Here is an 11,311-nt window from a genome sequence, read left to right as displayed (position 1 = left end):
AATTAGGATGCACCATTACATTTATCAGATCAAAGACATACTTTTCTTAAGCATTATAAAGAATTCCCTTTTTAATGGATTCAAATATTATTCCATTATCCCAAGACTAGTGCAAATGGCTCCATTTTTTATGTGTGGAAATATTTTTTTAAGTGTGCAAGATTTCAAATGTAATAGAATGGATACATATTTTTGTAAGGTTAACCTGTAAGTTGCTGTCTTTTTCCATTTCTGTGTTACTGACATCCCTTACAGCTTTGCTATTTTTTCCTTGGAGTTTCTTCCAACAACATTTAATTTAATTCAATATTAATAATTTAGTGCAACAGTTAATTGCAATGCACTCTTACTTTCAGCAACAGTTCCTCTTTCGTTTTGTTTAGTGTCACCAGTTAGTTAGTAGACATAATTTCTAAAATGCTTCTTCCCAGATAACTGATCGTGCCCTCAGGGCCATCTTTTGATTCCTGACTTAACACAATGTCCTCACTTTTAGTCCATTTATTTCCATTGGTTTGTTACTCTCACCACACCATCCTTCTCCGTTGTTGTGCTTGCCTTCACGCAGCCTCTACATCAGAAGTGCTTCCATTAAACAGAGTAGGGGAACTCCTGTCCGCGTATATGCCGCCTTCATTCTCCCTTGAAAAGATGTCCTAGGCATAGTGACTAACGCAAACATCTGAAGCTTAAATTTGTGTCTTTCGGCTTTTTCCCTGTTAGGGGTCGCCACAGCGGAACTCCGGTCCGCTAATGATTGGCAGTTGATTTTTACGTACCGGCTTACCAGGCCTGACGCACAACCTTCAACGAAGGTACGCCCATTCATGCATGAATCCATGCAAAAGACGCTCTCGCTGAGAATCGAACTGGACAGCGTCTTACTGTGAGGCAACAACGCTACCGCAGCACCTCCACCGCGGTTACAAACAACTGAAGCTTAAATAAATTGCCTAAAATCATATCTAGTTGACCTCTTCTGAGTGGAGTGAGCCTCTCTGTGTGGTTTACCATTGATTCTATAAACCTTGCCAGCCTGGATAGAAGAAATTTTAACAGGAATTGTAAGACCACTTGTAATATTGCAGCTCATTTACTCTGATCATCTCACTGGAAACGGTAGCAGAAATTTCCCTTGGCAGGCACAACCTGCACATCTAGCTCTGGTTAAACCATGTATGTTAGTTCATTGATTGGGATGGGTGCTTTGAATCTTGCTTGATCAAGGTGTGGCTTTAGAATGACAACTTCCTATCTTTGTGTAGTAGATAAAGGCTGTAATGTCAACATTGGGATACTTCTGGTTAAGTCTTTAATCTTACCTGGTGCAAATAGGATCAGTTCAGTTAGACTTAGGTAGTCAGTGCACTCGAAAATATCCAAGTCCTGTTTGCACAAGTAATGGTAATTTAAGAGTGGATATTTTCTAAACAAGTATTTCCTTCAAGGAATATATGCAGTTAGTTTGCAGATTCACTGAACAGGAAGCTGGGCCTGATCTTTGTGGTATTTCAGTAACAACTATTTTTTTTTTCTGTCTATCATAGAATTTTCGTGAGCAGGTAACAATGAGTTGCACATGGCTTAAAGAAAAGAGGATGTAGTCCTTTTCACTTTTTTCTTTAAGATAAAACTCACTTGTGTATTTCATTTGGACAGAAAGAAGCTCTTCTTGAAGTCAGAATCAGATTGCATCACTTGAACCTTACTAGCGTTTGAAGTTGTCCTTGCAAACTACTCAGATGGTCTTTAAAATGGTTCAAACGTTTCTCTTGCAACTAGGCAGAGGTCTTAAAGTATCAGCTGTATGCATGATAATGTCTGGTCACATTTCACTTTAAAAATATTTGGGATCACGAGTCATCCCAAATGATGTCATTTGGAGAATTTTACCTCTAATCTGGTCAACCTTATTTTAACAAAAAAAAAACAACCTGTGACCCCCCCCCCAGCAAAAAAAGAAAAGAAAATCAGGAAAGCTTTTCATAAAGTGTTTCCTTGGACAAGAGCTACTGTCTTTTAAGGTGATTTTCTGACTAGTTTTAACTGTTTAAGTGGATTGAAACAGGACCCTCTTCAACAATGGCCTGAACTGCAGGCACAACACAGTGACACACCAAACACTAAACCATTTATTTGAGGGTATTGCATATCTATTGTATTGCATATCTCTTGTATGCAAACCAGTTTGTCAAGGCTATGACCTTGGGTAACCAAACTTTTCATTTGTAATCTATGAAAAAACATACAGGTGTTTCATGCATTTAGTATACAATGAGGATAATACAAAAATTAAGCAGCAGGAGGAGGAGCGGGAGAATATGTTTTTTGTAGCCTTATAAGGAAGCAGAGGTAATTGGACCTGTAAGGGTTAGACACATTAACTTTATTTATCCATTTTCATTTGTTTGCAGGGATAGTCTGACCGAACCAGTGACCCTTTTTCAGTAATGTTTGGTGAGAAAAGCTCTGCACATTTACAGTTGATGTCAGTTGTTTTTTTAATTTTATGCATGCCAAATTATTTAAAAAGCTTGTATATTGTATTATATTTACAATTAAAGTCTCAGAACTAGCATAAATAATACATTAAGCTTCACCAGTAAGTGACATCAAAAATGCACTATTAAATGGTATAGTAAAAAGTGTTAACCCCCCCAAGGCCCTATGATCTATTTTCAGCCCTTCAGTATACCCCCAGTGGGAAAGGAGTTTTTAAAAAAAGCATAACTGATGGCCTGAATTTATATACAATACTTGTATCTAGGACTTTATTTGCAGTGCAGTTCACAGAGAGAGTGTCTGCTAGTGAAGACTACCTGCTGCTAGCAAATTAATTTATATTTCTATTACATCCGTGGTGGTGCAGCGGTGGCGTTGTTGCCTCGCAGCAAGAGGTTCTCCCGTTCCATTCTCGGCTTGCGTTGGGAGTGCCTTCTGTGTGGAGTCTGCATGTCCTCCCCACTGTCGAGTGGGCATTTGAAAGACATGCGTTGAATGGGCATGCCTTCGTTGAAGGTTGGGCGTCGGGCTGGCAACTCGACACCATAAAAAAATCAACTGCCAATCATTAGCGGACCGGAGTTCCACTGTGGCGACCCCTAACCGGGAAAAGCCGAAAGACAAACAACATGCTTGTCCTGCTCAAGATAGAGGGAGCAGCAGCCTAAAATATTTGCAGTGGTGATCAGACCAAGAGACTGTCTGCACCACTGCCTGGGCTGCACTAACCAAGCCAATTTGGAATACTAGTAACCCAACCCAGGACATTATCTTTCTGGTGACCTAGCTAAAAACTGCTTCAGCAAACCAGAATCCCATCATCAATTTAAAACAAGTTCCTTAGAGCTACAAACCAATCCCTGAGCTAAATACTAGTAAGGATGTTCCAGTTAGGGTTGCTAAACAATGAGCTGATGAAGAAATGTGTAAACATTTGCACCTTGGTGTGTATGTGAGAAATCATACAGTTTATTTCTGCTCTTCAGATGCACTTGTGCAATTTAATATGGAATATCTAAAGTGCAGGTGTAAACAATCATTCCAGGCAATCTTTACCCTGTTGAGGACACAAGTTATGGAGATCTCTGTGGAGGGGTTGGTAATCTACAAATATGGATCAGAATTATTGATCAGGCATGATGCCATAATAAACAGGAAGTCAATTCTTGAAACAACTCGGCTGTAGTACTTTTCTTGATGCAGAACAGTCCATTCAGTATTTGTATGGAGTCCTGCACTGGAGTACACACCCTACATAATGACCCATGTGTGACTACATGTGTTCTGGATGTCGGACACCTTCACGAAGGACCCCTTTCTTTGAATAATGTTTTCCCATGATGGCGTCTGGTCATCCTCTACTGGTAAGGAACCATGACAGGATGCCAGATATGGGCAGCCCAGTTTCTGTTCCCTTTGCATATTCAAACACTAACAATGGTTAAAAATAAATTATCATGGATTCAGTGTCACTGAAGAGGGTGACTGTATGGCAAGAGGTCCCTCTGACAAGGAAACTTTGATACAAGCATGCCTCCCAACAACTGTGTGTACTGGTAAATAATTACTTGAAGTAGCCATCCATAAATCAAACAGGACTAGAGCTACCTGTTCCAGGGACCTAAATATGGCCTGTGATTTAAACAGGACATGCTGGAGGGACGGATTTATCTCCCAGCAACTGCCACATCTTTGGAATAGGCTTTGTTATTAAATATTTGTTTCGTGTAATTATTGGTTTGTAGTTGAGGGCTTCTTACTCAAGTGAAGAGGGGGTGACACAATACTGGATTTTCAGAACACCTAGACTAGCTAACTTTAAAAGTTGCATATTCACAAGAAATGATACTAGTTTGTGGGTTGCGGCTTATTTCCTGGAAAATGCAGAGAGTGGGAAGCACTCTTTACACTCCTTGAAGTCTCATTCTAGAAAATATCTGTTGAAATAAAATCCAGATGTGTGGGTGTTTTTTTCATCTAGTTATTTTATTTTTTTTTTTTTTTTGAGGGGGGGTATGTGTTGTCAATTTTTAGTATTATGTAAGGCTTCTACTTGTTAGGACTATTGTACACAGCATTGGAAAGATACTGTACCCATACTTTCCTAAGACTCACTTTCTTTTTTCCTTTTTTTTTTTTTTTTCTCCCCTTCTTTTGAAATATGCATTTCCCTCTCTAACCACATCCAGCCTCAAGATGTTCTTCCCTGGCTTTCCTGCTGATCAGTTGCCGAATCCCATAATTGTTCCTACTATGCATCTTGGATGTAACCCTTTACTGGGTAGGCCCCACGATTGCTGGGGTCAATTACCTCAAAGTTAACTCACCATTATATCTTTAGTTTGAGAATTCCAGTTGGGAGTAGTCATGAAGCCTGGGAGACCTCATTCTTCTGACAGTCTGTCATTTATCCTAGCTGTGAGGTTAGTGAAGTGACATGAGGGATGTAGTCACCACTCCCTGTGTTATCCTGACATGACCTGCAAGGCTCCACCAGAGGTTACATTAGCATCAAGTTTCCCAGCATCCTCCCCTGGATTAGGAGAGTTGGCCATTAGCTGCTTCATCCTATCCACTGGCAAGCCCTGCCTGCATTTTCTAAAGTCATGCTGCCAGAAGCAAAGGCCACCCTTCCTTGGTGACATTGGGCTGGCTTTACAATGACATTCTTCAGAGAAGTGAATCCCATGTGATGCATGCCCAGTGTGGTTTGAATATGGGCTGCAAGTTTAGGTCTGCAGAGTTTCTACCTTTTGCATAATCTGTTAATCTTAATTTTGGTTGTGTGTATAAGAAGCTTCCATGCTGGTAATAGTCAAGAAGCCCTAGACCAACTTTTCAGTTTATTTGTAGTTAATACTTTTAAAACTGTAGTGTATTAATATTCTGTTTAATTTTTGTAGAGTGCAAAGCGAACATTTCAGATTGATTATGAGAATAACTGTTTCAAGAAGGATGGAGAGTCATTTCGATACATCTCTGGCAGTATTCACTATTCACGGGTGCCTCAGTACTACTGGAAGGACCGTTTACTGAAAATGTATATGGCAGGACTTAATGCAGTTCAGACGTAAGTACAGCACCTATGTACCACCCACACTATCTCTGTGTAATTTTATATTTTGTCTAAGTCCTAGGTGTTGTAGCAACTAAAACACTGTCATTTTAAGTGAGAATAAAAAAAATAAAAAAAACTTAAGCTCACTCTGGTTTAAAAGCCCATGTTTGCACTGGTTTCCCACCTTTCCTGTAACTAGTGTAGTCCAGATACAGACTTGCTGTATCCAGGATTGTTTTAAGCTTCTGAGTGGTGCCAGAGTCTGCTCTTCAGTATTTCCCTTAGATCTGATAGTTCTCTCCTCTTCTGCACTTTTACTAGCTTATTAGTCTAGCACTTTGCCAGACTTTTTGTAGCAATTCTTGTAGCACACAAAATCGCTACTAGCACTAAACGTTCTACAAGGAAACTGCTCTAGTACTTATTAATGCCCACCCCTCCATGCATGTCAAATGGTCAATTCCCTGTGCTTTCTCCTATTAACCTGGTGAACTTGGGCATCCTGAGGCAGTGTAGCAACTGCCTCATGTACACTGACAACCCTCTCCTCTTACCTACCAACACTCAGACTTTGGAGAGATGCACTTATATATCCAGACTGGAAGCCACACACTCTCCAGCCAAGACTGGAATAGCTGGTCAGGAGGAGGTCATCAACACTTGCACCACACCACATGAAACACACAGCCCTCCAGAACACACACCAGCACTGCCTTCACATAAAAACACAAACCTCACACACCCACCTTCATGGAGGCTTTCAATAAAAATCTACCCAAACGGCAGAGACCTCCATGGCAGGCATGCACTCTACCACCACAACACAACACTAATCATGAGAGACACAACTCTCCTGTACAGTGTGCTACTCAACCAAAGCCCTTAAGGCAAAACAGCATGCCCATCACACACTAATCATAGGTGACTCAATACTGAGGTACACTGATGTCCCACTCACTAGGTTGAATAAGGAGAAAGGAGAAAGTAACAGTCAGCTGTTTGTCAGGTGCCAGGATCTGCCACAACGCACGCACTCAGGTCCCTCAACAACAGGTACAAATATGTCTGTCATTGTACATGTGGGTGTGAATGACCTGAGACGTACCTCCCTGGACTACATGAAAAGAGACATGGAGGAGCTCTGTTTATTTAGCCCAGGTGGGTATAACCCTAGCCCTGAGCAGCATCCTACCATCACCCCAGAATGATACCACAATACAAGCAGAAAATGATTGATTTCAACAATTGGCTGTTTCTGGTGTCATTCTTAGGGGATCAAGTATCTGTCTGCCTGGGAGGACATGATTGACAGAGCTCTATGCTTTGCCAGAGATGACCTGCATCTGTCATCCCTGGGCTTCTGGATTCTGGCCAAGGCTCTTGCCACCCCTATAGTGCCTTTTTTAGGCTATGTTCCAAAGACCAAATTACCACCATAACAGCTACAAACAAATGCAATCTGAGGGTCATGCTGCTCAACGCTAGAAATCTAAATCTCAAAATGCACTCACTTGAACTGCTGTAACAGAGACCTGGTTCAAAGCAGCAGAAAGCACCTCGCACTACTAGGCTATAACTCACTCCACACCTTTCAGCCCCAGAACTTGGACCGAAGCTCCAAAGGCGGTGGTATTTCCATATTCATAAAGGATGGGCACACCTCCAGACTGGTAGTCCAGCATAATGCATCAGAGATACTTCAGGTGCAACTAACATTGGTTAAGACCGTGATTCAGGTCGTAGCCTGCTGTAGTTCCCAAGCCATGTCCCAAGACTCGCACTCCACATTCCTAAACACCCTGGAGAATATTAGGGTCCAACCTAACACACTTAAACTGGGTGACTTAAACTACCCCTCCATTAACTGGGAAAACTACTCGTGTACCAATACACTTGCTCAACGTTTCCTGTAATTCATTAATTCCAATGCCCTGGACCAACTTCTTGTTACCCTCACTAGAGGTAGCAACATCCTTGACCCTGGTCATTACTAACATGGGCGACCATTGCTCTACACCAGTAGTCAACTCCTCCCTGGTTAGATCTGACCACAAACTAATCACCTTGGAAATCCACATCCCAGCCTCTCTTTTGACCACCACATTGCCACTGTGTTCAGAAAGTCCTATGTGGCACATCTCATTACAAAGGGTTTTGCATCCTGGGAGAAGGAGGTCATTGTCTCCCTCTACTCTTCCCTCATTAGGCCAGTCATAGAGTACATGCCCCATTTGGCTTGTACCTCACTAAACACCTGCACCAACTGGAGAGGCCACAATAGTAACTCACAGAGAGGATCCTTGCTTTTAAACACTTGTCCTATATGGACAAACTCAAAAAACTCCAACTATTCGGTCTCGTATCGCCTACTTAGAGGTGATCACTGCTTGACTTACGAAGCCCTGTCTGACCCAGCTCTATTAATGCTACATCTAAAGAAATCCCAATCCCTCAGCACCACATGGTCCAGAGACCTCAACCTTATTACCACAATAAACAGAATATGCTGGAGGGACTGGTTCATAACCCGGAGACTACCCATGGTATGGAATAGACTTCTCATACTGGCCCTCTTCAAGAGAAATCTTGAGTGGAAGGGAAATGGAAAATTCTCTCTGGGGATCACTCCAGTGGCTCTACTTGACAGAGGCACTGGGAACTAAGGTCGGGTGGCACGATGCCTGGGTAATCCTATGGGCTAGGCTTGTAAAGGCTCCAGGGCCATTAGCCTAGTACACACCTGTGAACCTACATGATTGTCATCATGGTTAACTCTGTGTAGGAAATGAACCTGCTTTACCCCCCCCCCCTGTTTCATGTAACTGTTAACATACTTGTTTCAAGTCCTCTATCTAGTGTAATGTAAGTTACAAAGCAAATTTAGTTTACCATTGCATAGTTTATCTTTTTTTTTCTTGATCTTGTGTTTTTTGCTTCACTGGTTCTCTGTTTGTGTTCATTCCCAGGTAACGATCAAAGACTGTTTTCTACAGCCTGAATGCTTATTGTCTGTGGATTTGTTTGAACTGGCACATTGGCAGCATTCTCTGTAACAATGTCAAATGGAAAGATCTGCTGTTCCTATTTAAAATGTACTCTGTGTTTCCTGAAACAGCTGTCAGTGATGCAGTGACTCTTCAAGTGATAAGGGATAGGAAAGCATGATGGGAAGGCACATTGTTTAAATTATCCAATTCACAATGCACAAGATGAGGCAATAAGCAAAGATTACATTAGTGTTATGGCATACAAACTGAACCAAAATAAAATTTCACACTCCAACAATAACAACTCCGTACATCCTTTGCTTTATAGCATTCTATACCTCACGAAAGTGGATATTCAAATCATCTTTCTAGATTCTGCTAAAGGAAACTTGGTCACATGTGTAATTACGGCAATCCTCCTCAAGCACAGGAATATTTATAAATCCTCAAGGGCACAATGTCCAGGAATTTCAAAGCATTTGAACAGTTAGATTGCCCTTTTCAGGGCTTTTAAAAAAAAAGTTAAAAACAGTTGAAATGCAACCAGTGTTTGATAGTCTTTTCAGAGTCATTTAATCATTTTAAACCAGTCTCTTAAGTAAACATTCTTGCATTCAAAACTTCATGGCATATTCAAACCACTCGTCTTGACTAACAAATATCATCATTCCCTAGACATGCAAAGTAGCATCCCCTCCCTGGCTCAGACAAGCTAGGTCTGCATTTAGAAAAACAAAGCTCTAATGAGAGGGGGCAATAGTAGGTTATAAATAAAACTGATATTTACACAGATCAGTAGTTTAACTCGTTTATTATGATCTCAGGCTGGTGGACAACAGATGTTACTATATATATATATATATATATATATATATATATATATATATATATATATATATTCCTTCACATCTAATAGTGCTTTTAACAATAAATGCACACTTTCATGCACATTGTTTATTAAAAGTATTTCATTTCTGTTATCTGCAGTAATTCTGAAGGCATCCCTGTCTTAATGAGTGATGTGTTCATTTTCAAATCCTGTTACTGTAGCCTGTTATACATTTAGTCCCAGTCATAAACTTTGTTATACGGAGTAGTTTGTAATAAGACAGACAGGGTAGCCTTATCAAAACATTCATTAACAGCAATTATGACCATGGCAAAAAAGATGGAAAAAATTAAGCAAAATAGCACTGTAAATGAGTACATACACCTAATAAGACACTTTATAAACTTCTGATGCGATGCCCCCCCGTTATAAACTTCATGATGAATTTAAACTTTCAGACTTACTAAACTACTTCCACCTTAAATTCATAAACTGGTTTAATGACATGGGCACAATCTGTACATAGTCTGTCTTGATATGAAGTCCTTGTGTATTTGTACATGGATTCTTTCAGCAGAAAAATGAATATTCATTTTTTCAAAAGTGTGTAAAGGTACTCGGTCTATGGTTTAAGGAAATTTGTCTGGTTACATCAATGCCTTGCTAATACCCAGTTTTGCGCTGTGTACCCCCCCCTTTCATAGAGGACTATGCCAATTAGTCATTCCGGTCCTGTTTGAAGGATGATGGATCTCTTTGCTTAACTTGATGGTGGAGTGCTGCATAACTGCAGTTGAAAATGTAGGTCTTTATTCTGTTTGCTAAGCCGTTAGACTTGAGGAGATCCAGGCAAGGACAACAAAATCACTAATGACCAGGTTGGTAAGGCACAAAACACCCTTTTAGAGTCTGATGCCGAGTAAAGGGATATAGTTTTTAGCCTATCCTCGTACCTGAGGATTTTTAAGCCTGAAATCATCTTGGGAACCTTTGGGGGGTTTTCTAGTTTGATATGTCATGAGGTACATCCTGAAGGCAGACACTAGTCTAATCAATGCTGCATAAAAGGGAACAATAATATGTTCAGATATGAAAGCTATACCCTGCATTTTAGTTATGCTAAGGAAAATGATTTTTGACTAAAGTTGCCAAATGTTTGTTTGAAGAAGAGGGAACAGTCAACCCAGGTCCTTAACTACATTTTTGTTTAGTAGTGGAGCATTGTCTATACTATATGTTGGGGGTAGGGATTGCTAAATGAAACACTACATTCTTTTATGTCTAATTTGAGCCCTTTTGGAGTACACCAGCTACAAACTAGGGTAAGTTTTTCTCGGAGAGAGAGAACTTTTTTTTTTTTTTTTTTTTAAATGAAATCTTGTTATAAAGTTGTACACAGTCACCAGTGACCTCCAGTTATAATACTACTATAGCCAAATGTATTCAAACAGTCTCAGTCCTACATCCAGTGATCTTTATAGAATACAGCTTAATCCCACTTAATATCAGTTATAGCCATAACAAAGAAAATCCTACAGTTTTAAACAGTATAACTTGTAAACATTGATTAAACTAGATATAAGCATGTACGAAACTCGTTATAAATTTCTAACTCACTCACAGTGTAAGGCCTGTCCCTTTATTAAACATCAAGCTAAGTGAAGACCTTTTACATCCATTTGATAAATGTTTACATACCTTAACATAGCTGAGTTTCTGTGAAATAAACTGAAATATATATGTTAAACCAAACCTTTGAGTCCATGAACAAATGAATGTCTCCTTAAATGTGCATAATCTCAACTTGAAAAAAAGGAAAATAAGTAATAAACTAAAGTAATGTATTTATTGATCTCCCCCGTTTTCATTCCATAGTTCCCCTTCCTCAATCTACAAATCTTCACTTGTGTTGGTTAGTTCAAGACTAGCTGTGAG

At 40.0% G+C, this 11,311-nt stretch overlaps 1 protein-coding gene across 1 annotated transcript in view; it reads left to right on the top strand.

Moving 5' to 3' along the window:
* The window catches only part of LOC122796445 (beta-galactosidase-like), a 948,601-nt gene that overhangs the window by 106,118 nt on the left and 831,172 nt on the right, over positions 1-11,311 (top strand). Inside the window, exon 2 of the mRNA XM_044064920.1 lies at positions 5,406-5,572. Within this exon, the coding sequence (XP_043920855.1) occupies positions 5,406-5,572 (167 nt within the window). The remainder of the gene's footprint in view (positions 1-5,405; positions 5,573-11,311) is intronic.

This window comes from Protopterus annectens, chromosome 3.part0 (assembly GCF_019279795.1).
Source record: "Protopterus annectens isolate FY-2018-M chromosome 3.part0, PAN1.0, whole genome shotgun sequence".
Classification (NCBI taxonomy): domain Eukaryota; kingdom Metazoa; phylum Chordata; order Ceratodontiformes; family Protopteridae; genus Protopterus; species Protopterus annectens.
The sequence above is the reverse complement of the archived record's forward strand: the minus strand, read 5'-3'. Positions and strand labels throughout refer to the sequence as shown.